Source organism: Anolis carolinensis, chromosome 3, assembly GCF_035594765.1.
Source record: "Anolis carolinensis isolate JA03-04 chromosome 3, rAnoCar3.1.pri, whole genome shotgun sequence".
In the NCBI taxonomy this organism is placed as follows: Eukaryota; Metazoa; Chordata; class Lepidosauria; order Squamata; family Dactyloidae; genus Anolis; species Anolis carolinensis.
This window is the reverse complement of record NC_085843.1, coordinates 165,461,620-165,488,918: the sequence shown is the minus strand read 5'-3', so window position 1 is coordinate 165,488,918 and position 27,299 is coordinate 165,461,620. Positions and strand designations below refer to the sequence as shown.

Below are 27,299 nucleotides of genomic sequence, written 5' to 3'. Positions count from 1 at the left end.
GATTTTTTAAAATAATGGCTATAGCCACATTTTATTGATTATTTTATTTAAATTGAGTCTGCTTTTGTTAATTTTATATGTGTGGTTTTATGTAAATGTGTTATTGATTTAAAATGTTAATGTATTGCATTTTATGTGTTGTATGGCACCATCATGTGCTATTTTGCAAGCCGCCCCGAGTCCCTATCGAAGATGGTGGCAGGGTATAAATAAAGTTTTATTATTTATAATTAATCTTGTGCTGTGCAACTTTGCCATATAATGTTAAAACTGGTACTTTTGAACATTTTTTTTCGTGCTGCAATCTCCAATTCACAACCTTCTAATGCTTTAGGAGGTGGTCAATTTGGGCTACACTGAAAAAATTATTCATATTGGGAGGTTGTTTTCCTTTCTTACATGCTCTAATAAGCAGTTATGTCAGTTAACAATGTTGACATTTAAAATATCATAGGCATCTGGATTAGCATCTATTGAAATGAATTGGGCACTTGACACCTCAAAGCTATTGTTACGGACTCCCCACATACTCAGACAGATGGTCCTTTTTATTGGTTACACTGATTTCTGAGCTTAAAGGGCTTCATTCCACAGCCATAACAGCACGGGGTTTATTATATTTTAAAATGTAATGCGATACTTTGGAGAACATGTTGGAGGCCTCTTCGCAGCCTTACAGCTGAATCTTCATGCTCCTTATAGCTAGGAATCCTGGCATGGGAAATGATCGGCTAATCTGTCTTGGTCTAAGACCAATCATTTGTAATGTATCTGAAGAGTTCAAATGCTGGCTTTGACAGACCAGAAAAGAAAAGAAAAGAAAAGAAAAGAAAAGAAAGGGGTAAAAAAGAATATCTGGCTAAATTGCTAGTGAGAATCTTGTATAAGCCAAAGCTTTTCCTTCTGCAATGTCATTCTTCAAAATGAAAAGCAAAATGTATTGTTTTTCCAAAAAACATTCAGTCAAAATAAGCCCTTGGAAACAAGCTCCTGCAACAGCTGTAAAGACATATTCTTACCCTGTGAAGTAATTTAATATACAAGAGTGTCTAATATTCCAACCAGAAAAGTTGTTCCGTTTGCTAAAATATTTAAAGATAGCTTTGTTAAAATCTGTCAATTTCAAAAGGCATCTGAAAGTACTAATAGACATTCTCCAAGAGGAAATGAAGGAGCCTGTTATAATTTCTGTATAAAAGTTTTATTGTTATATGCACAAGTTATAATTAGTAACATGGTTTGGAGTTTAAACTATTGAATGTAAAAATATCTTAAGGCAATATTCAGTCAAGAATTACTCTGTGTTCCTAAAGCTAAAGCCAACACTATGACTAAAAAACAAATAACATTTTTTTTCATAATAGTTTTTGTTCTTCATATAAATAAGACTATGGTTCTAGGCATGTTTTCTTCAGTTTCACTGAAGCTGGATCTACACTGCCACATAATCCACATCACCTGCTTTGAACTGGATTACTTGAGTCTACACTGCCATATAATCCAGTTCAAAGCAGACAATCTGGATTTTATATGGCAGTGTAGAAGGGCCCTGAGTTTGAAGAAATGTACTAGGTGACCAAGCATAGGAATGATGCCTAAGTTAATTGTATCGTTAATTAGTCAGTGCCGATGATGATGGTGATGGTGATGATGATGGAGCACAGTTTATAAACATAAAGCCTTTTATACAAAACAAAAGGTTTTTTAATCAATAGAAAGATTGTTTGAGAAACTGGAATTGGTGGAGAAGTGGGTTTGGAACATCACAGAGACCAGTCTATAGGTGTTTTCCATGACTTGAACCACTATATTTAACCACAAGTTCATCTTAAAAACATAATAAATGTATGACTTACAAAGGAGTGAAAAAACCTCCATCATTCTCATACATATTTATTTACATTGTGTTTCAAGATACAACCACACACACACATGTATATATGTATGTGAGATATATATACATATATATATACATACATATATATATATATATATATATATATATATATATATATAAAGATCAGATTAATAAAAACTGATTTAAATAACTATTATCAATCACCTTAGGCTTCTAATGGTGCCTGATCTGATTTCAACAATATTCAGAGACCCTATTTCTAAGGAAACCTTTGCAGTTTCTGGCTCCTATAGCACGTTTTTCTACCAAGTGAGCATTTGAAGATCAATTATTTGTCTTGGCATTTTTTCCCTCTTTGATAAATAACAAGAGGGTTTCTACTTATATTTCTGTCCGCAGGGCTTTATCATTAAGATTAAATAACTGTACTCTCAAGCATGCCACTGAACAAACATCTTTTCAATTATGTGAGTAATGGATGCTTTAACAAAAGAACTATTGAAAAGTCTGAAAGCATGTTTCTTTCCTCTGCTCCCCTCCAACTGAAAATATTAAAATTAAAGGATCTAATGACAGAAGAATGCAGTTGTTTATTCTGTAAGGCACAATTGAAAATCTGTAGTTAAAATCTCTTTAGAACATTCTGTGTTTTAACAATATTATTCACAGCTTGTTTTGCAGTGCTATTGACAACATGAAGATCAGTAGTAAGAGATGCATTAACTGTGTTGTTTTTTAAGAAAAATAGGAATGACTTTTTAATGACTTCTTTCCAATGCTTAGGGCTACTTTATATTTGTTTGTTTTTTAACAAACGATTTCAAATATTTTACAGGCTGAGTATCCCTTATCCAGAATGCTTGGAACCAGAAATATTTTGGGGTTTGGATTTTGTTTCAGATTTTGGAATTTATGTTTTATTTATTTACAGTATTTATATTCCGCCCTTCTCACCCCAAAGGGGACTCAGGGCGGATTACAATGAACACATATATGGCAAACATTCAATGCCAACAGACAAACAACATTCAGTTTTAGACAGACACAGAGGCATTTTTTTAACATCTTTCCAGCTTCACGATTCCGGCCACAGGGGGAGCTGTTGCTTCACCGTCCATTGGTGGCTGTTCTTCCTCTTCTTTCCTTCGTGAGCAGTTTTATGGTGTTGTAGATTAGTTAAATTAGCCTCCCGCATAAAGCGTCCCTAAATTTTCCCTACTTGACAGATGTAACTGTCTTTCGGGGCTGCTAGGTCAACAGCAAGCCGGGGCTATTTTTTTTTTTGGGCTTCGAACTCGAACTCTCGGTCAGTAGTGATTTATAGCAGCTGGTTACTAGCCAGCTGCGCCACAGCCCGGCCCCGAATGTTTGTATTTGCATGGAAGTACATAATCAGTTTTCTTGAAGATGGGATCTACCTCTAAACAAAAACAATTATGTTTAATTATACATTATGTGCATATCTTGAAGTCAATTTACACAATATTTTAATAATGTTCTGCATGAAACTAAGTTTGTCTTTCTTTTCACTACAAACTCAGATTGATCGGGACTATCCAATTAATTATCAATTCAGCATTCCTAATACCTAAATGGTTTTAAATCCAGCTAACTATCAATTGCATATAGGCCTTCTTAGCTATTAGTATCATGAGGCCCCTTCTACACTGCCATATAATCCAGACTATCAAAGCAGATAATCCACATTATCTGCATAATCCACATTATCATTATCTACACTGCCATATCATCCAGTTCAAAGCAGATAATTTGAATTTTATATGGCCTGAGAGGTAGCTGCCACATTGCTCTACAAGCTATTGACCAAAAGAATAAGGAGCACTTTCTACAAGGAATTAGTTAGTATTGTTTGGGAACAAACAGAACCCTGGTTGATTTCTTGTCAGCAATGTTAGATTTGAACTTTGATTTTCTTGCACATGAGATGTGTATTTATATAGCTGCACTATAATGCAGAACTGTTTCGGAAAATTAAATTTGATGGTCTTTTTTGGGAGCAAGTGCCAAATGTCCGAGTAAGTTGGAAAAACTTTCTACAAAGACAATATTTGCTGGATAATGTTTAACTTCTACAGCTGCAGCTATATTAACAAAAGAAGATAGGACATCCTTCACTTTGCTTATACAACTGGTTGTAATACAACAAAAGTAAAGTGCTGAAACACTAGCCTACATATGTCCGTGCATATCCGCCCATATCCTATCTCAGGCATGATGTGTATAACATACAGGACATAATGTGCATACCTCTTTCTTCCGAATTGTCCTATACATATATGTATGCTCAAAGTACAATGACCTTACTGAGAAAACAGAGAGGTATGAGTTGAGTGTTACTTGGGCTACATCCATTAGATTAAACATATATAAATACCTCACACTTAAAGCTAGTGTGCATAGGTGGTGGACTGGAGCAGTATATCTATACATAACCCACTGCATTGAAGGTACATGAAAATAAAGTCACACTGATTTCAGTGGGAAGGGAAAGAATATGATTAATTCTCTCATTTGAAATTAATGGAACTTAAAATGCTTAACTTGGTTGAATGCCAAGGGGTTTGGAGTGCATTGGAAGAATTTAATATCACAACCATTCATATATTGTAATGAAAATAGGTCATAGGCATTCATGTATCTCTGTGAGTACCTATTTTTGATGTTATGGCACATGGCTGCAATGTGTGTTGATCTGATACAGGTTACAAGCTATAAATAGTAGGAACACTATTACTGGAGTGGAATGGCACTTCCCTTGAGCTCATGTAGTTCTGTGAAGATAATATGTCTTAATAGTGATTCACTTTTAGGTCAGTGGTTGGAACAAATATTAAGATTTGAAAAGAGGTCAAACTCTATTGGTATAATCATTGTGCATACCGAATGGGGAAATGTGGGACTTCTAGTCCAAAAAAGTAGACTTTATCCACTCTAGAATTGTTAGTTTCAACCATCCATCAGGGAGAACATTCATAGCTACCACCCCACCAACCAGAAAAAGACATCTCATGTGCAGACAAATTGCTTGTTCTCTCACTTACCCTAGAAGGCGTGATTCAGCATAGCTCACCGCACACTGCTATGCCAATGGAAATCATGGAGGAGAAGCTTCCTATCACAAGGGCAGGGCACTAATGAGCCTCAAATGAAATCAGTGTTGCTCACAAGAACATAGGAAGCTTCTCCTTATCTTACTGAGGACAATACTGCCCACCACTTGTCACCCTGATCCTTTGAACTACTAAGGATTGAAACCCAGAACTCTCTGCATGCCAAGCATGGGGCTCAAACATGCAGCTATGATTCCACCTTATATTCTTTCAATGTGTTCTTGATTTTTCTGTAAGTTTTCTGCATTTATACTTTGTTGAAAAGGCAAAGGGTGGAGCCATTGTTGAGTGATAAGTGCTCATTTCCTTTATGTGAGAATTAGGCCACAGTGAGGAGTTAAAAGATGGCATTGGCTTCTTGACTTCTGATTTCATTTCCTTCCATGCATTTTCCCCTAGAGTCATTCTTCTTACTCCTTTCATTTTTTTTTTACTATAAATAGATGTATTCTACCATTTCCTGTGAAACAAGAGTATGTCTTAAAAGACTAATTATTTGGCATAAGCATTAATAAGTGTATGAGAAACTGGTAGTTATCACTTCTAAAAAATGAGATACATTTTCCCATGGCATATAGAGGAAGAATGTTGGCTAATGAAGGATAAAGGGTTGTGTGTTTTCTCTCTCTCCTAATGCCTTTTATAAAATACTAATGATGAAGACATGTTTGACATGCTGTGAAATGCATTTTTGTAATGTGAAATTTCTGCCTTTTGTTGGAGATGAGACAAAGTCCCCAGAGGATTTTAGAATTTGTAAATATAAAGCTATATTCCTCCATGGTTCCATGCCCCCCTCCCTTCGTTTTTAAAAGGCTGGAGGAAAACCAGATTACTTACATTACTATAATAGATTTGATGACCTCTGACTCCAGCTGCAGAGAAGTACATTGAATTTTTCATTACATCAGAGGATGCGGAAAACCAAAGCATAGAAAAGCAAGCACTATTATTTCACTCAACGCATAAGCATACAAAATATTCCCCCACCCAAAGAATCCGGGGGGGGGGGGGAGGGATAGTTGCTATTACATGTAATATCTCTCTTTGTACTGCTTCCAGATTAATGCAGCAGTGATTAGTTCATCCAATTTGTGCTGAATTAAAAGTTTTCTCTTTTTTTGTAATTTGAAAAGAGATAATCTTGCTTTTCATAGTCGTTGGATTTAATCGGAAGCCCAGTTGACAGCAAATACTTCCCTCCTGTTTCTGTTCTAGAAAATGCTATTCTTGTATTATTCTGTGGAAGGGGAAGGGAAAAAAATACTCTGTACTGTTCAAGAATATGTTGCCTGCAGAAGGATTATCGTTTAATTCAGAACTGTTTATACATTCTCATTATGTTAATTACCCTATAAATAATGTATTTTGTTATTCTAAAGGTTTGAATTGTGCTTATAATAAAGGTGCCCCTCCTCAAAACTCCCAAGTTATTGGAGAGTAGATGCAGTGGTCCTCCTGCCCCTCTCTTACATTATGTCTATACCCATCCTCCTTGTCAGGATTCAGATTGGGATCACTGTGCAGACAGAGATCCTTCTTTGAAATGTTTTATATGTTTATATGTTTTAAATGCATTTTGCTGTTATATTTTATGTTGTATTCTGGGCTTGGTCCGCATATCAGCCGCCCCAAGTCCCTTCGGGGAGATGAGGCGGGATATAAGAATACAATTATTATTATTATTATTATTATTATTATTATTATTATTATTGACACAACGACATTGTATGACACAGCAAACAAGATAGATATGCTAGATTTGTATCACAAAATCACAAGTCAAACACTTCCCAAGTGTCTAGGACTGTGTGATGTATTTTCGGATGATGCGCGCAGATCCCAGTAGGGTGGCCTTTTACAGTTGGCAGATCGGAATTTTGTCAATGTCTATTGTTTCCAAATGCCGGCTGAGATCTTTTGGCATGGCACTCAGTGTGCCTATCACCACCGGGACGACCTGTACTGGTTTCTACCAGAGTCTTTGAAGTTCAATCTTGAGGTCCTGATAGCGGCTGAGTTTTTCCTGTTGTTTTTCGTCAATGCAACTGTCACCTGGAATGGCGACATCAATAATCCAAATGTTTTTCTTTTCCACATTTGTGATGTCTGGTGTGTTGTGTTCCAGAACTTTGTCAGTCTGGATTCGGAAGTCCCGAATTATTATTATTATTATTATTATTATTATTATTATTATTATTATTATTATTTGTAGACATTGTTTTTATGGCAGTGTAAAAACATCAGAGACGATGGTTGCACTCACATGAATGTGTCCTGTTCTCCATTCCCAAATTCTTCCTTCAGACACAATAGGTCCCTTCTCCCCACCTTTGCCTTCTTGGGGAGAGAGAAAAGTGAATTTTCACTTTTTGTAAATTTAAATGAAATGCCCCCATTTTAATCTACAGAGATGTAGATTTAAATCCTCTGCTGAGTGACAGCTATTTAACACACACACACACAAATCTCAGGCTCCTGATTTCAGGTGCATTACATTCAGGAGAGGTATTTTTAAAACAGAGTGTGACATTCATTCTTCCTGTCTTGAGCAATATTGACTTACACTTGGCTACATACACTGTGTGTGTCTGATGTTTTAATAGTACATTAACTGAATGTTCCATAAGCTTTATTACTCTTGTACTCTAACAGCTTTTAATAATCAAACGATAAGATCACGTCCTGTGGGTAATTGGGTTGTACCGTGACAAGGCATTTGAATGGCAGAGAAACCAATCCGCACTCGGTGAAAATTCGAGCAAATGCAAACCTGACTGTCGTGTTGCGATATTGTTCATGTTAGGCTTCGTTTTAATCCTCTAAGCTTCGTGGTGTTATATTCACATATGCTTTCCTTTGAACTTTCTTCTTTTAAAAAATAGCAATGACCTTGCCGTGGTAGAGAAATAGCACTGTGTTGGCATTTATGTAGAAGGGAGAGAAGCCACGGCACTGGAAGCTATCCTTGTGTTTTGATTAAATTTTTACCTTAGTCATGCCTCTCTCTGGATACAAGAAACATTTAATTCCCGATTTCCTGCTGTTGGCTTCAGGCCTTTGGCCAGTTGTGCAAAATGTATTTTGCGGCTGACCCTCTGCCAACTGCTGAGCTCAGTGAAAAATCAACTAAAATGTTTCCTAATTATCTGTGGAGCTAATGACTTTTAGGGGTGCATATGACCACAAACAATGCCAACGGAAAACGTTCCCCCCCCTTTTTTTTTTTAGTGGTCAGAACTGAAAATTGTCGTAAAAAGGTTTCTCAGGAAAGAATGGTAACGGTGATTAATCTTGTCAGTCCTGGCCTTGTTCCCTTTCCTGATTTTACCATGAGGGTAATCACACAGAATATTTTATTAAAAGGGCTAGTGGTGGTTTAGTATCGTCCTCTAATTTAAAGCCGCGAGTTTCTTTTGAAACATTTGCTGACTGAATATGTAGATTTCAGACAGGCTGCCTGTTCTCATGGCAACCAAACAAAGTCAAACAATCCTTTCTGCAGTGCTAACAATTATTGCCACAAAAATGTATTTTGGTTAAATCTGGTTCTTTAAATATTTAACACATGGCAGGAAAGAGATAAATATTGCCCTGGATGAAACCCAGCTCTCGCCTCCTCTCCTTAAAAGTCCCACGCAGAGGGAGATGTTTGAGGGCACCTAAAATATTTGCTGCTTGTAACCGATGAAATTTTGTACTTGTTGCAGATGAAATTGAGCAGCCTCAAGTATGAACAAGACTATATTCCTCCCCCTCCCTGCTTTATTCAGCCTTGTTATGCCTCTCCGTTATTACATAAACATTAACTGTAATGTTACAGTGGGAAGCAAGTATTTGGCAAACTCCATGTTATTTTGTTAAGCCTGCATGGAGAGAGAGAGAGAGAGGTTTTTTTTGGTTTTAGCAGCTGTAACATGTTTAAACTCAGTTTGTAATGGGATCTGAAGACCAATATTCCCCATGGGCATTGCTTAGCTTCATTACTGGATGGCTGCCAAACCCAGGGCTCGAAAGTATTATTCACGCCTCTCTGCGCATACCCATGTCAGAGCATGCTCAGTTAATGAATTTTGTTTCTAATATGGCATAAATTAGGTTTATACTTGAACATAATTTATGTTGTGTTTTATTAAAATGTGAAATGCTATCATCGTGAGCAAGCTAATCCCAGCTCTCTCTCGTAGCCAAACTGGTGTTCAAAATCTAAATCAAAACGGCATGCCTCTGAGCTAATTCGGGAATAACAACAAAAACAACAACAGATCTGTATCTGAACAAAAGGGTTTTGTATCTTGAGCTCATGGATTAAGCAACAATTAGGGCAGTCAGATAGTTGAACAGATTAAGGCTGTTCAAAAGGCAAAGTACATGTTCTTCACAGAGCCATTTGAAATATGTGTTTACCATATTAAAGTTCATATTTTTAAAATCCAGACTTGCATTTTTCTGCCCATGAGTCATCTATTAATCATGTTGTATGCATTAAAAACTTTAATCACTGACTTTGGAACTTAGATTGTAATGCAATCTATCCCACTTAATAACATTCATGATTCCACCTTCACCTTTTTGGATCAGGAGCCGCATTGTGGAAATAAAAGTAGTTGATTGAAGTACTGATTATTACTTTTATTTTTGCTATTTTTTTCCAAAGCACTTTTGTACACTTCAGAAGATAAAGTTCAATAATTAAAGTTATTTGATTAGGCACAAAGTTTCCTTTTAAAGTTATTTTCCTACAGAAAGAAGAAGAAAAATCCATGAAATGTCCCCTCCAAGAGTCTTCCTTAATTTCCCAGAAAGAAAAAAATCATTGTTGATAACATTTCTTATAATCTATTCCATTTGTTTGTGTGTGTGTGTGAAAACTTCTAGAACTGATCAATTATTTTGTTCTTTAGATTAATCCTGCCATATGAAAGATTTATTAAAGGAGAGGAAGATAAGCCACTGCCTCCTGTGAAACCTCGAAAGCAAGATAATGTCGCTCAGGAGGGGGAAAATAAGATAAAATTGTCTGGAACAAAACGCATCAAAAATGAAAACCAAAAAAGCAAGAAAGAAAAAGACAATGTGCAAAAAGCCCTGGGTGCATCTGAGGTTGGTTTCATCTTTCCTTTTCTTCTCCCCATTCTCTTTATCATTGATGTTTTGGATTATATAATGATGCTCTGATCACATACAGCCCAGAAACTGGTTTTTGAGCCAGGATTGGTCTAAAAACACTTTCCTTTTCCTTTCAGATCAAGTCCCCACGTTTCTTTTACTGATCTAAAAAGCTAGGTGTACAAAAAAGCTGAGAAAAGCTAGGTGTACAAAAAAGCTGATGTGTGTGTTGCCATTGTAAATGATATTGTCTAAACATCCTAAAGGCACCAGATCCTGCCTGAACTTGAAAGCTAAGCAGTATCAGCTCTGGTTAGTGTTTGGGTAGGAGACCACCATGAATACTACATTCTGTAGGCTGTATTTCAGAGGAAGAGACAAATCTAGAGAGGAATATTCTTTGCCTAAGAAAACTCTATGGGGTTGGCCTAATAGCGATCTGAAGAAGGTACATGTGCACACAAAAATGACACACTGAGAAAATGTCTATCCTTGCAAAACTTGAATGTTAATATACAAATACATGTTACGCTTTTGAAAAATGTGTTTGGGTGTATTCACACCATAGTAATATCAGTTTTAAAACACTTGAATAGTTCTGGACCCATTCTATAAAAACCTGGGGTGGATAGATTTACAAGAGATTTATGATGCTATATAATCCAGATTATCAAAGTAGATCATCCACATTATCTGATTTGAATTGTATTATATGAGTCTACACTGTTTTGTAATCCAGTTCTCAAGACCTTTTAGATGGCAATTTTGCCTTGTAGGAGCAGTACCATAAAGCTACTATATAGTATAATATTGAAACAGCTGAGGAAATGAGAGCATTGTCAAGCCATTGACTTGTAAAGTATGAGTTATGAGAAAGTACTGCTAGAACTGAAATGTGGGATGTAGCGGGTAGTTATGAATAAGGGACAATTGCATCAAAAAGTGTACTTTGGTAGGATCCATTCGAAAAGAGGACGCAGATGTAGAATATATATTCTACTTGGGTTTTGCAACTGATAATTTCAGGTTTCCCAACCATTTTTCATTTTTATTGTAAATCAAAACACAATTTGAAAATATGCAGTTCTTAATTAAAATATACATAAAAGGGGCATGCATATTGGTTTAAGTAACTGAAAGATTGCAATAGAAATTGCCAAAAGCAAGGGAATTCAAAGTTGAGACTTGCATTCCGTTCCTCCTTCATCTCTTTGTGCCTTGTTATTTATTGCAGGGGGTTGGATCAGCAAGTTATGTTACATACCATATGTGCTGCAATAGCTAAGCGTGGCATATCAAGCTAGCAATGGAGTGTCAGTCCAAACTTTGAACGTCTTTGCTTTTGTTGTTCTGTATCTCAAATTTCCTGCGTCTTAAAGTGCAGTTGTTTTTTTATGTGAGCCATAGGTCAAGTTCTTAGATGACAATAGAAAGTGCATAACATAGAATGCAATTATGTGAGCTTCCTATGAGAACATAGTAGTGCATTCCTTTTCTTCCCCCCCCCCCCCCCCCGACAGATTGTAATGGGAATCTTTTTTAATACTGAATTCTCACAAATTGATCAATAACTTTTCAATGCTTTCAATTGATCAATAACTTTTCAGTGCTTTCAAGCACATCTGAATCAATACTCCCATAGTCCTCTATCTATATCTTTATCAATCTTGTACAAATAGATGTTAAGTTTGCATTTTGCTTTTCAGTTTTGAAAATGAAATCCGCATGCCTAAAGGATAGTTTTGGTCAAATCTTAATTTTTCAAATGACATTATAAGATATGCGAGTGAACTGGGTGACTAGGGTTCCTACAAAAATTGACCCTATGTTTATATAGATGTATTAATATAGCTGCAGGTAGTTATGGAAAATGATCACATTATACACCAGATCCGTGCAGTTGCAGGGCCTGGTCAACCAAGAAGAGAGAAGAACTACATATTTTGAGCTAGAAAGGGTTCTATAAAAGAGAAGCATAATTCAAGAAAGGTTTTTTGTGCGCAACTACTAGGGCAATCAATGAGACCTAGCAAAGCTGGTTTTGGTAATACTGGATGTGATCAGGTCAGAAATACTAAAAGAGAAGGGAGTTCATGATGGATGTGAGTTTCTTTAAAGTGAGATATTGAGGGCACAATTTCAAACAGTTCTATTGAGAAAGGAAAAATGGTTAACTAAAGAAAACGGGATGGATGTCTAAAGAAATTTCAGTGACCTGCTGAAAGAGATTTGTGAGCTCAGAATATTATTTATTGTTTTTCCATGCCGTGATCTGTAGGGAGAAGTGGGATGATAATACAAATAACAACAACAACAACTTGTGGGGGCCATGTTTTATCTTGTTTTGTTTTTGTGATTCATTTGAAGCAGTGGTTCCCAACTTTTTTTAACCAGGGACCACTTGACCCGGGGCCACTCTCCAACATCAGTATCAAAATTGTTCAAGAATCAGTTTTTGGTCAACTTTAGATTCAGTTTGATTATTTGGGGTGCTGATTCATAAATTGCATTGGGTAGACCACATCAGCTGGTCAGCTCTGTGGGGCTGGTTAGCTCTGCGGAAAGGAGCAGTAATTAAATAAATAAATAAAGAGGAAGGAGGTTCTTGCGGCCCACTGTTGGGCCGCGGCACACTGGTTGGGAACCACTGAGATAAAGTCAAGACGCCTCACCAGCAACTCTGCTATATAGCCTATTATTCCTTGAGCACCTATTCAGCTGCCAGCACAGTACCATCATTGTAGTGACGTTTTCCAATAACAGTAACCCAAGGATCAAGTCATTGAAGACTAAGACCCCATCTATACTGACCATATAATGTAGTTTCAAACCAGTATTGAAGAACTAGTTTCGCTGTGCAAATCATTACATAGGAAATGCTGGAACCACTTGAGGTCTAGATGGTGATTACACAAACCACAGAACACCCGTTTCACATTAAGAACTTTATTTTGTGGGAGATCATTGTCTGGCTGCTGCAGTTTGAAGTCAGCTTCGAACTGCATTAAATGAACAGTGTAGATGGGGCCAAAGTGATCCTGTTGCAGGTTAATTTTACAAACCATGGAATTCCTTCCAGTTCTGATATTGTTCTCCCAAGGAAATACAAAATCAGTACCCACAGTTTCCCCACCTGCATGCAACAAAATATGTCCCGTCCCCCTCAGAAATTTTCTAGGTTCTCTAGGGGATTGTGGGGTTATGTCCACTATTTCTGTTTTCCACATAACAGAAGACCTACCCCTGTGGATAGAGCGGTCATACTATACAGTTGAATAAGAAGGTCAAAATTCTCATGACTATTTGCTAAGGCTGTCACCTGATTAAAGACATCGCTTTCACAATGCCTCTATTAGTCTTCACAAGGGCATGAATCAGCTAAAGACAAAGGGAAGTGTGTGTTTTTCTTAACACATTAATGTAGATCTATAGTAAACTGATTAACCAACTTATTGATCATTAACGTTTTAAAATGTGTAGCATGATTAGTAAGGAAAACAGTTTTAAACCAACTGTAGGTTTGCATGTGTTATTCCCAAATACTGGCTCAGCTAATTGGGATGGTGGGAAATGTAGTCTCATCTCTGGGGATGTAAAATTCAAGCAGTCTGATAAATAGATTTACCTCCATATTATCTAAGAGCACAAGACCCTTGTGAAAGTGAAAAGTCATAAATAAAAAATACTGCTTTTTTAAAAAAACGAAAGAAAACCTGAGACAGCATCTCTCTAGGAATCTCTAGTGGTTCTCAACCTGGGGTCCCCAGATGTCCTAACAGCTGGTAAACTGGCTGAGATTTCTGGCAGTTGTAGGCCAAAAACATCTGGGGACCCCAGGTTGAGAACCACTGCTCTAGTATGACTTTATTTTTAACATCTGCCAGGTTTATTTATTTATTTCGTGTCAAAAGCATTGCATAATAAATAAGTTTAAAAGTGATAAAATAAAGGAATCATAAACAGTTAAATAGTTTTGGACCAAAAGCGGGCAACAGCAATCTCATTGTCCGTAGCTTTAAACAACTCCTCCTCCATGCATGAGGCAGGGCATTGTGGGCAAGCATACATATGAGGAGTTGTTTGTTCAGTTCCACAGTCACACAAGGTGGAAGATTCCTCCAGGTAGTGCCATCTGCCAGGTGTTGACAATAGAGTGCACAGGAGGACTTAGAAATTCCTGGAGATAATATTTTAATAGAATTTGTGAATAATCCCATTTGCAAATGTCAAACCCACAAATGCGTAGGGCTACTAACATTGCAGCCCCGCAACTTGAATCCCATCCTATGCATTGAATTCCAACTTGGGAGGAAAGTGTGATATAAATTGAATAAAAAAAATAGAAGGTTGCCATTATGCCTGCTAAAATAACCGCACATCTCTCTTTATTATTAAGAGCGTGGGAAGAAAGTTTTTTTTTGGACAACAACTCCCAGAATCCCACACCAGCATAGCCACTTGACATTGAACTGTATTCATTTAATAGCTTACTGTTGTGCATATTTTCATATAATAATAATTACCATAGTTATTGAAAGGTGCATTTCTTCTGCAGTTTATGCATTGAAGGTATTATTTATTCTGTTATACTAGCTGGGGAGGTTTACACATTCTAGTTGAAAAGTAACTTTTTCAATCTGTGCTGGACTTTCTGCTCTTGTGAACATGGGGAACGTGCTTAGGTCAAATTGTCTCACAGAAGTATGCTCCCAATGGTATGATTTCTGCTTCCTGTATTTTAAGAAATATATATTCTAAATTGGTTTTTAAAGACTGAGCAACTTGTATTTTCCATTTAAACATTGAGAAGGAAAGCTGTTCTTGTAATGATTCTTCTGTTCACTCAAAAATGATTATGTGAACTGACGGTTAATTGGTTGCAGTTCTTTCTTTTTTTGCGCTACACTTGATTCTGTTTTGTTGTTATGACTTTGAGTATAAAATGAAATATTGTCATTCCTACCCCTTCTGTAACATATCTGAAGACTTCAATCATAATGGTTCCAAACAGGAAGAAAAGAGAAAGCAGGGCATCTAGTTATTAAATATGAGTTTTTCTTGGTCTGCTTTGCTCATCTGTCTGGTATTTTCCTGTAATTGTATAAGCTCTGGAGGCCAGCGATAGAATTTTTTGCAAAGAGGCTAATGATGGTATTTGGACTGCAAAAGACATATTTTAGTGTAAGTTTCTTTGTGGGGGGAAATATATGGAAGCAGTCACAATGAGTAACGGACACTTTAACTAATAGGAAATAGAAAAACCTAACACACGGGAAAATTTAAAAGCAGCTGCAAAGACATAAATCTTGTAGAAGATTGTGATTCATTGGCTGCCTTATATCCATCTCTCACACAACACCTTCTAATGCAGTGTTTAGATAATAACTTTCCTGATGCCTCCTCTAGAAAAAAGAAAGAAAGAAAAGAAAAGAAGAAAAGAGAAGAAAAGAAAAGAAGGAAGGAAGGAAGGTCTGGAGTGGGATGGAATAACAGCAATAATAGGAGAACTGAGGCAACATGGCTGCTTTATGACTGCTTTCTATTAAGAGCTGTGCCAAAGGAGAATAACAGTAATTTTGAAAAGGGATGTCAGTCAGCTGTATCACAGATGGAGCACTCTAGTGACCTCCCAGGTTACAGTTCATTTGTCTACATAATGGAATGAATAGCCAGAACTGAGTCCACAAGGTTTATTAATAAGGGAGCGTAAAGAAATCCAACCTCATTGGATAAAATTTAGGAAGACTATATCTGGAAGAGGACAGAAATGCTTTTGCTGCATGGTGACAACTTTATTTTAATCTCTAAATTAAGAGGCCTCTGCTGAACTGCAACACTGATTGTTCCAAACACATGAATGATGCTTCAACCATTGCCTCTCTCCTCTATCCCTCTGAAATAATTTTTAAATATTTTAATAGGGATTTTTAATTTTGTATGTATTGATTTTAGTACTGCCAGAAGATTACATGTAAAGAAAGGGGAAAAGACATCAAGTCAACAGCTTGCTTGTATTATATATAGAAAATATTTTATATATCTTTCTAGGTTGTGTTGTGAGCACAGGCATTTTCCCCTTCATTAAAATATGACCCCAACATAAATGCTGCCTTGTCAGCATATCATCAGAACCTCTTTCATGCATCCTGATAGTATATTTTCTTTAATGATGACATACTGTGGTATTAAATAAGTATATGTTTTTTTCTATTTCCAGAGTTTGTGACAGTACCTAAATTGGAATGTCACTGTTAAGACATTGAATTTCAACACTGTGCCTGGCATATTTGTTCCTAAGACACACTGCTATCTCCTTTTGTGATAGGGTAAAGGGAATTTGCTTGTTTGTTTGTCTTTCATGTTACAGAGTTGTCTCACAGTTGTTTGTTGATATGTTTTATTAGGTTCCGTCAGAACAAGAGAAGGATCAAGAATGCCCAGATCAGAAAAACCTATCTGAATTAACAGCAGCAGAAGAAATGAAGATGTCTGTAGAAAGGCTACAGATTTCCCCAACAGATGCAATTGGGACATCTTTGGAAATGGCTGATTTGAAGGAAATTGACTCCAGTTATGAGGAGGCCAAAGAGGAGATGCTATCTGAGGAGTCTTTTTCGAGCACTTCAGTGCTTGCAGAAGAGGACATCATATTGGACTCTACAGCCAGGAAACTCCCCAGTCCATCAGAAGATCAAGAAGAGCTAAATCAGGAACAACGAGCACCTTGTTTTGCTGACAATTTAGAAAGCGACACCCAAGAAACTCCATTTAGTAACTTCCCCACCATCCATCTACCACTGCCAAGTCAAAATGAGATGGAAGATGATAAACTTCCAGAGATGGCAGATTACATTGCCAACTGCACGGTTAAAGTAGACCAGCTAGGAAATGAAGACATACACAATGCACTGAAACAGAATCCCAAAGTCCTTGTAGTACAGAATTTTGACATGTTTGACAGAGTGAATTCAACAGAGAGAGAACCACCAGGTTCCCTCAGTGGTGATCCTAATTTTGGTTACACACCACTCCTCTACTCCAAAGGCAACCCGGGCATTATGTCACCGTTGGCAAAGAAGAAACTTCTGTCACAAGTCAGTGGGGCAAACCTCTCCTGCAGTTATCCTTATGGTTCACCCCCACCTTTAATCAGCAAGAAGAAACTGAGTGGCAAGGAAGATTTACTGTCAAACATGGCCCAAGCTTCTCATGCCCCTTTGATGGACAGTGCAGCAGTGAGCAGACCCTCTGTGATCCAACATGTACAGAGTTTTAAACCCAAGAATCTGGAGGAAAGGAAGTCTGCTAGTGAAACATACAGGCACGAATCACTACTAAAGAAAACAGATCCTGAATGTTGTGACTTTTCCAAGCAGCACCTGAGCACACTGGCTGAATCCTATGCACTCAAGTCAGAAATCCAGGACATGAAAGACAGAATGAATGAAAAAAGGGCCTTGCACCACTCCCATATGCCCAGCTTCTTGGCTGATTTTTACTCATCTCCTCACCTGCACAGCCTTTACAGGCACACTGAACACCATCTTAATAATGAACACACATCAAAATATCTCCCTCGTGACATGTATAGAGACACGGAAAACATTTCCATGTTCCCTCAGCACAGGCACCAAGACAAACGTAGCTTAGCCTATCACCCCCCTTTGCACCAACATGAGAAAAAGAGCCCCATGGAAGCCTCATCAGATGATCAGCCAACAGATTTGAGTCTTCCAAAAAATACCCACAAACAGACTGCGAAAGCTCTGGGATCCTCCCTTTTGCACGCTTCATTGGGACAACAGGAGAGCAAAAGCATATCCCAGTTCCAAGCCTTGAGCAGCCATCCTCTGAGCATAGACTGTAACCCCAAAGCCTGTCGGGTTTCTCCAATGACTGTATCCTCCAAGAAGCACGGCGAGCCACTTGTCAGGTCTGCGAAGCCACCAAATTTGAGGAGGATGGAAGGCATGGTCCATCCGATCCTAAGCCACAAATCCAATGCTCAAACCATTGGGTCAGCTCGGCCTCTGAAGCGTAGCATAGAGGATTTGGACAAAGCTGTTTCAGAGAAGAAGGTCCGAGCTGTCTCACCCCTCTGCGTACCAAAGGACACCCCCATGAAAGACAAGGGTCTTGAGCAAGAGGCTGAGGGCAGCAAGTCTGTACATGGCCTACCTCCCAGTGGGATGTTGGAAGGCCACAAATTCCCTCTTTCAAGCCCTATCTTTACTGGCTTGTACCCAGGGACTTTGTGCAGTGGCCTGAGCAGCCGCATTCAAGCTGGTTACTCTCACCCTCTGCATTACTTGAAAAATCAGACAGTGCTTTCACCGCTAATGCAGCCTTTGGCTCTCCATTCATTCATGGTGCAAAGACAGTTCCTTACATCCCCTGGAAATTCGCAGCAGCTTTACAGGCATTTAGCTGCAACAACACCTGTAGGAAATTCGTACGGTGACCTTTTGCACAGCAACATTTATCCTTTGGCTGCTATCAATCCTCAGGCTGCATTCCCGCCTTCTCAGCTATCTTCTGTACATCCAAGCACAAAACTGTAAATCCTTCCTTTCAAACACAACAAACAAACTACATTCCTTTAGCCTGTGATGTCTTGCGAGATTTAAAACAAAACCAACAAAAATATCAATATTTGTGTTAACTAGCGAGCGGTTTTGTCCCTCATTGTGGAATGCTTCAGTTTTGATTAAGACAAGACTGTGGTTTAGTTGGGCTTCGCTTTTCTCCTCTGACTCTCATGTCTGCTCCTTCTGTGGTGTTTTCCCATGCACAAGAAGGTTCAAAAGGATCTGTATCTTGCTCAAAATGAATGTGAGAGCAGACCAGGTGGTACATTCCTGATCTTGGAGAAAAATATTTTTTTTCTTTTTCTTTTTGTCCCTTCCCCTGTCCAAGAGTGTGGGCTTTGGAGCATTTCAATAAAAAAAAAGAGGCAGGTCTGATGACAGAGAAGGTAGGAAACACATACGATCTATGGGTGTTGTCTCTTCGGGTACCAATTGGGTTCCTGGCTTTTCAGAGTTCAAATCAATGCAATGTACAGTAAAATGTGTCAATATTCAACTTAACACTATCAGAACAGAAAAAGTAAACACTGTTAAACTAGATTGTACATATCTATTTCAAAAACAAAAGAAATGCCAGTGTCAACGTCACTTGTATAATTGATGTAGATTCTTGTTTCCAGCTATTCTTGTTACTCTGTTTTTGTTTGGTTTTTAAATTAAATAGTTTATTTTTACCTGCAGCTTTTTTTGGTAAAAAAAGCTCTGGCAATTGAGGGCTTTCAAAAATTGCATTTTCCCCATTTCCTTTTTCCTTGGCCTATATTTTAGAGCAACTTTTGGAGGGATGTCATTGTTTACAAAAAATATATACATTTTCAATGAACTTTCTCAATGTTGGAAGCATACTGTAGATCATACAATGGTGCAATTCGGTTCCAAGTGTAATTCCTTCTGCAGTGACCTGATCCTGAAAGGTGCTGAGCATTGCTTCACCCACCACATTGGTTTTCAAACAGTTTTACTGACTTCTGAGATTTTGCTTTCCTCATATCATGGTCTGTAAGTTTGTTAAGGACTGTATTTAACCTTATCTAGACTGTGAGATTGTCCTGCATACCAGAGGGGAAATATACTCAGGACTGCACTGGCAACAAGTTATTCAATAACATTTGAATCCAGAGGATCTTTCTTGTGGGCTTGAAACCATTTCAAGAATGTCAACCATTAGAATAAAAATTAGGGAGGGGGGCATAAAAGATGGCCTGAAATCTGTGCTTCTAAAGAAGGATCTGTGGGGGTTGGATGCTTTTCCTAAGAAAGAGATTGTAACCAAGAGCAAAATACGGAGTTTTAATTGTCTGAGCAAATTTGACTGTGTATTGTTTGTACTGCCTTCTTGAAGTCCAGCAAAGTGCCAAACATCCCACTGTGATCCAGCAAATTACTATACAACACATGCAGGCTACTATTAACATGAACAGCAGCTTAATCTACAAGCCAAAGCACTTGGCTCCTGACTTCTTGGTTCAGTTGGAAGCTGCAACTTTTACAGCAAAGCTTGGTCTAGGCATCTTGTCATTGACTCCGTGGAGTGTTCCTGCCGAAAGCCAGTCTCACTTCAAGAGTGATGTTTGGCTAATGCTCAGAATATTTCAGGACTCAGACAGTGGCAGGAAAGTTTGGAAAATAATTTTGTAAGGGCAAATTTCTTTTCAGTCGAGGAAAGGCTTTGATGGGCCAACAAATGCAGCTCCATCAATTGATTCTCTCCTGCACAAGCAGGGAGAAGTTTTGATAAAATATCTCTCCTTATTTTCCACTCATGTTATGGGCAAAGCATTGGTACTTTTGACACTCTGTTTGCCCTCATGTGAATAGCAAGGTAGCATTCTCCACTTAATACCCTCAATAGGCAACTAGTTTGCTCTTGTTTTGACTTGTTTGTGACCACCTGATGTTCAAAGGGAGGAAAGCCTGACAGCCTGCATCTCCTGCTGCTCATATGGATGGAGAAGGTGGTCGAGACAACCATTTGCTTTCAGCTTTTATGCAAACAAACAATAAATGGTCCATGCGAAAATTTATTTAACTACATTTTTGAATGCATTTTATAATGCAATGCACATTCCTAAATGTGATTTTTCTCAAATTATAAATGTTTTGTCACATGAAACAATTAAAAAAATAAGAAACCTCACACATTGCATCATGAAATGTGAAGATGCATGAATTCCAAAGAACCATTTTGTCCCAATTTGCACATTTATCTTAGAAGCATGGATCAAATCAGCTCATACTGGATTTTGAAAACAACAAATTCTGGTTCAAAATGCCTTTTTCATCCAGCTTTGAGTGGGTGGCTGGAGGCCTAATAAGGGGAAATAAACCCTCTCTTGCTGTTCACATGGGCAGAAAGGCAGAAGAGTATTGAGCAACTCTTGTCTTGTGATAAAATTTGTCTGTGTGAAAGTGTCAGAAGGTTATATTCTGAATCAGATGCAATGCTGAAGACCAGATTAAAACTCACCCCTACCCCCAACCCCTCAGTTTCAACATCAGTTTCACATTCTTCTTACATAATCCACCATCACAATGGCATTTCTCACTTAAAATGAGTTGGCTTTCAGATGCAACATCCCTGGTTCTGTTCAAATCATGGAAAGAATGCCAGTTTACACTGACTGGAATTAGTAGTATGAAACAATATGATCCATCCCAGTCTCTCCTTAAATTTTTTACTTCCCCAAAGGCAGTCAAATGTACATGGGCGACATTGCCTCTTTGGTGCCATTGCCATTAAGGAGCTGGCATAAGAAAAATATGATGCAAAGAGAGTTCTGTGGGCTTCTTTCTTCCCCAAAATAAAAACCCTACAGGCAGCAATGTTTGACAATCACAAGATTCCATGTTTAAAATGAAAATTTCATGGGAAACCAGTCAACCTACAAGGGTATGGATTTTTTTAGACACTTCTTGGCCATGGCTCTTGCAGACAGGCTGAACTTGGAAGCATTTTATAGTGTGTAAATTGGCCATGATCAGTACCAATCCTAGTTGCAATTCAAATTCAATGGATCATGGCAACTACAGGAAAACAAGTGGAAACTACTTAAAGAACACCGTGCATGCATGCCAGACATCCTATATTAACATTTCCTGTGATATGAAGCCAATTGCAATATCTAGTGTAACCTATTTAATATACAATGGTGAGAAAACCAGATTAATACGCATCTACTGTTAAGGATCAATGTTATCTTCAATTAAATGCTTTTATGTCCTTGTGATAAAATTATATGAACCGGTGATACATAAGCAGGCTAGTAGAATTTAGAATAGAAATGTGCCAATGCAATCTTTTCTTTTTCTTGCTGTGCTGCAAATATTGAAAAGAAGAAAGGAAAAAAAACAATCATAGTTTATCAAATGCCATAAAGAAGGCATTGTTAGTCAAATTGCACTAAATCTGACTAATATGATTATTGAGGGAGGGGAGGGAGGGGACTTGGGCAGGATTATACAGGCCTGCGATGAATATTTTCACAATCGCATGACTGGTATTGTAATCCAAGATCTCTCATTTGTTTGGGATACTCTGCATGTAGGATTGCCTGGTACCTCTTATAATAGGGGATGTTCCTTGTTTTAGAAGGATTGCCCCTTGCTTTGGAACAGCACAGGTTCATAAAAACCTCTTCTTCGCCCTCATCAAGTGATTTACTGCAAGCAAAGGCAGCCCCGGTTTGCTCAGAGTGGTTCAGCCGTGAGCTCCCACCCTTCTCTCCTCATTTCTATGGAAAGGATGGGGCTCTGCACAGTTCTTTTCCAAATCTCACCTTTCTTTTTTAAAAGGTGTATTGTCTTTGAATGTTTGATCTGGTAACCATAATCTGTTAAGTCTTAACCTCGTGTATGTCTTCTGCACATCTCCAATTTCAGCTGCATTGTATCATTTTTTTTCTGAAAAAGATCAAATTATTCTGAAATATCAGGATTAATTAATTTCTCCCTTCCTTTGTTCAGTAGAAGAATGGGTTTATTTTTAGAAAACCCAAGATACACTGTCCAAGATGAGGGCAACAGGGGCATAATCCATGAGCGTGTGGGGGATAATAATAATGCTTAAAGACCTTTTTAAAAAAATTCTATGAATTTTATTGAGTATTAAATTTTCCACTGGCAGATAACTACTTTCTGTGTCTTAAATGGGGCTTTGTTTGCTTTGTTTAAGTTCAAGGGGCCTTATTATTAAATGAAATTGCACAAGTTTTTCTTTGTGCAATCAAGCCATTGTTATTGGTCGGCTGGTAAAGGAAACAGTGAAATCTAATTGGCAACAGAGTAATAAATCTATTTACCAAGAGCCCGTTCCAGGAAATGTTGTAATTCCAACACACTCTGTTCAGGATTTATTAAAGATTCTGAAGGCTAGTGAGATTACAAAAGACAAAGAAAAACATGTTTCATATAAAGTCTTGATAGAAACTGTTCACTTTATTGGGATTTGGGGGGAGGGGGCAGAGTATTTCGGGTGAGGCCTTTTGCATCCGCTTCCTTCCTTTAATAATCAAAAGAAATAGAGGAGTTCACCATTGTAATCAATGCCCAAAATAAAGCAAATACTTTTTTCTAGCTTGTTGAATTGCCACATGTATCTCTAAGCAAGCATGCAGGGCACATATGTAACCGTGGCTTTTTGGACTCAGTTCAATGCAGTCTTTGGAGTAATGCATCAGTTGCCATTCCCATGATTTCTCTAACAACCCTCTGAGTAGTATGTACACTGGCCCTTCACATTTGCAAGCTTGATTAATTAATTTGATTAATATGTTTCCTTTAGGAATCTCTAGGGTCTTCAGGCATGACTGTGGTTAATGTCCGCCATAGAGTTGTGCTAGAGGACCTACAGACTCCTAGAGAGAACACTTCCGTAAGCCTTTGTAGATCGTCCAGCTTGATTCTATGATCAGCCTTCAGCAGAAGTTGTCCACAGACTCTTGTGTGGGTCTTGCAGTCCTAACCCCAGCAAATGTGGAGGGCTGAGCACACATCTTTGTGAACAAGAGAATGCCAGAATAGTTGGTTGTGTCTTTGCCCCACAGTTTACATTACCCAGAATATAGTGTGGTTGTGTGATCCTTCAGAGAGACATCTGCCCATGCCATCAGCAATAGTCTCCTGTGGAGTGTGGATGTCTCCTGGTTGGTATGTAAACAAATAATCCAGCCCAACTGTATCAGTAGACACAGAGGAAGCTACTTAGGGGCCCTTCCAGAATCTGAGACCCAGCATGGCAATTCTAGGAATTGAAGTCTCCCAAAACAACTCTCAAAGCTCCAGTATGGAAATTACTTGGGAATGGCTAAGGAGCAAACACAAAGAAGGCTGTGGCCATCCTAATTCTTTGTGGCATCTAATAGGGAGCAAAATTTCATTTCATTTTTGTTAGGTAATAGTGTCCATGAACTCTCCAAATCTATTCTATCCTGCTTTGTGGCTAATGAAAGCCAGAAACATTTTTGTGGTGTGTGCCTTTAAAGGAAGAAGCTGATTTTTAAAAACTCATTTATTATTGCACTTGCTCAGATTGTGCAGTAGTGAGCATAGTCAAACCTGGCCCCATTTCACAATTTGTATCACTTACAGTGGGGGTGAAATCACTGACATGAGGTTTGCAGTATTGAAACCATTGTCATAAGCACTTAACCAGTGTTTGCTGTAAATGTATTTGATATTTTACATGTATTCCCTCTCCCCCATAGTTTTTAAATATGATCTAACAAAGGCAGCATAATCTACTAGCTGTTTATACTTTCTTTCAAACCTTCATTTGTTGTAAATAGTGTAAACATTCTTGTGATCCGAGTTATTGTAGGTTATATGCTCCGTAAGGTGACTATTTGTATATAGAACAAAGTGGCCCAGTAATATTATAGTTTCCCATTTTTAAAAAAAGAAAGTTAAAAGGGTTATTGAGTAACCTTTCACATTAAATAAGTTTAAACACTACCAGAAAGAAAGAAAAGCTGAGCCAACTATAAACACTCAATTTTTGTATGTTTTCCAAATTGTACGTATTACTGCTTTTGATACTGTATTATGTGCCAATAGTTTCCCAATCACATAGCAAGCAAAAGATATTTTGTACTTTTTGATCCACTGTAATATTTAATAAAAAATGTTACTATCTGTCTCCTTTTGTGTTTCATACATCTGTAAAGTGTTCTTTTATCCTCCAAGGGATTACTAATGGATGCATTAAGTTTTTCAGTCTTACAGAAACATATTCTCTAGGGAGCATAACAGTTGTCCTCCAAATGTTTTTTGGACTTCCAACTCCCATGATCTCTCACCATTGTCTGTGCCGACTAAGTTGCCAGGAGTTTTCATCTTAAATCTCGAGAGTCACACTTGCCAACCCTGTTCTAGATCAGGGCTTCGTAAACTTTTTCTAATTAGGACCCCTTTTGTCTCGAGAAATTTTACACGACCTCAGGTATATACATATATAAAATAGGTATAAGTATCAAAGATTTACATTTGCAAGGCTTGCTAAAACAGACTGATTTCCTCTTTTATGAAGTACAGCTGAAGTATCTTCTGCATAGTCCACTGTAAACATTGCACAACAGATTTGTGTAAATGTCTAAAACAGCCATTATGTGACATTCAGAAAACTTTTATGGTTGCCAAATTTTTGGGACCGCCAAGGGGACCCCATTTGGGGCTATGACATACAGTTTAAGAAGCAGTATTCTAGAGAACAGCCACCTCTCCTTAACTACCATAGGATGGAAGAAATGCAGTTCTACAGTTCTAGTTTGCTTATAGCTATCTTCTCAAATGGGATCTGCAGAGTGCATGTATTAGAAAGAAAAGCATTCTTGGCCAAGAAAATTTTATATGGGCAGAAAAGAGGAGTTATACTTCTTGCATAATTTATGCAAATATGGCTTATTCTGCACAATCAATTATGTATATTTGCTATTTTGCATAATTTATCTAGCTCCTACCAGGCATTATGCTTTTTCTTCTGGCTAGCAGAAATGTTATTCAGTAACAGGTGGTCTTGTCAGCACAGTGGAAGAGGACATACATTTGCATCCAGAAGATCCCAAATTTAATCATTTATAGGCCATCTCCTCTGTTGTGAGTTTACAACTCCCGCTATCCATAACCATGTTGTCTAGAGCAGGTGGAGTTTGTATTTCAATAGCAACTGGAGAGTCCAAGGCTTCCTACAGCTAGCCTATGATGTCTCCTCTCCAATAGGACCTGGTGGGAAAGTCACTGGAAAGAAACCCTGTGTTGCTGCTTCATGTTAAAGAAAGAAAAAATCCTTAGATGAATGATGGGTGGATAGATGAATAAAGCATCTGATCTGGTAGGAAGTGGCCATGTAACCACATCCTAAAGCAGTGTTTCTCAACCTGGGGATCAGGACCCTGGAGGGGGGGTATAATAGATTGGCGGCAGGGAGGAATCTTTATCCCACCACTGCCACCAATATAATAAAATTGAGGTGGGGGGAATCTTTTTAAAATCCCACCCACCAATATAACAAAAGGAGCTGACACCAATATAAAGAAGAAAGCTAACACCAATATATCGGATGCCTCTCCACTCTACACACTCTCACGCAAGCACATGCATGTGAGAGGCGAGGGTATACCGTTTGTTTTTAGATTTCCTTTTAAAATGGTAGCTGCCACCAACCTAAAATGTCTTTAGGATTTTTGTTGTTAAATGTGTCTGAGGCAAACTTCTCCCATTCCCTGCCCACACTGTTTCTACCCCTGACTCCCAAACTGATGTTCACTATGAGTGGTATTTTGTTGTTGTATTGCTGGAACTTTTATTAAGGCTTCTTGATGGAAAATATACACTGTGGAGGCTCTTGAAAGTTGAAAATAGAATAAAAATTTATTTTCTTAAAAACAGGTAAATGATTACTTCAGAGAGGTTCATAAGCGTAATTGGTTACAGATGTTCTTCAGCTTAATTTAGTTGTATGTTTCAGATTTACTTCACTTAGTTTCAGACAGTTCCAACCAACCAATCTAACTATTGATCACAAAAAACCCTCACTCTATTTGCTGAGAATAGACATGAGTTCCCCTGGGTTGTTAATTAATTCTAACCTAGAGTCCTTCTATTAACCAGCCCAGTAGGTGAGAGACAATCCCTTGAGTTATCTCCCCCCCCCCCCAAGAGATCCAAACTGCCTGACTTAGCCTGTCAGTTTCCACAGCTTTCAGTTCTCTCTCTCTCACACACACTCTCCCAACTCCAAAACCAAATTGCTCTCTTCAAACCCTCAAACAGAACTCTCTGGAGCTCTTTTTTTCTCTGCACTCTAAGACTTGGCTCCTCCCATCTGCTCTGGTTGGCCAATCCTAGGAGTCTCTCTCTAAGCTCCGCCCCCTTTCTAACCACACTCAAGATGGCTGCCTGGCATTCCTCAACAAAATGGATGCCTGCCTCACTCACTGTTTCCAAGGCTTCATTCCCGGCCTAATAGGTAAGGTTCACTACAGGGGGGGTCGTAAGGGGGGTGTCATAGGGGTTGCCAAGGACCATCAGAAAACACATATTTCTGATGGTCTTAGTTTGGTCCAGAGCCATCATTGAGTCCACAGTGCTCTTTGGATGTAGGTGAACTACAACTCCAGA

General features: G+C 38.1%; 1 protein-coding gene across 4 annotated transcripts in view; it reads left to right on the top strand.

Moving 5' to 3' along the window:
* arid5b (AT-rich interaction domain 5B) overlaps nt 1-24,819 on the top strand; it is a 356,167-nt gene extending 331,348 nt beyond the window's left edge. For all 4 annotated transcript variants that reach the window (XM_062975777.1, XM_062975778.1, XM_062975776.1 and 1 more), the window contains 2 exons: nt 9,894-10,092; nt 16,503-24,819. In XM_062975777.1, coding sequence (XP_062831847.1) covers nt 9,894-10,092; nt 16,503-18,659 — 2,356 coding nt within the window. In that variant the 3' untranslated portion in view covers nt 18,660-24,819. The remainder of the gene's footprint in view (nt 1-9,893; nt 10,093-16,502) is intronic.
* The last annotated feature ends 2,480 nt before the right edge of the window (nt 24,820-27,299 follow it).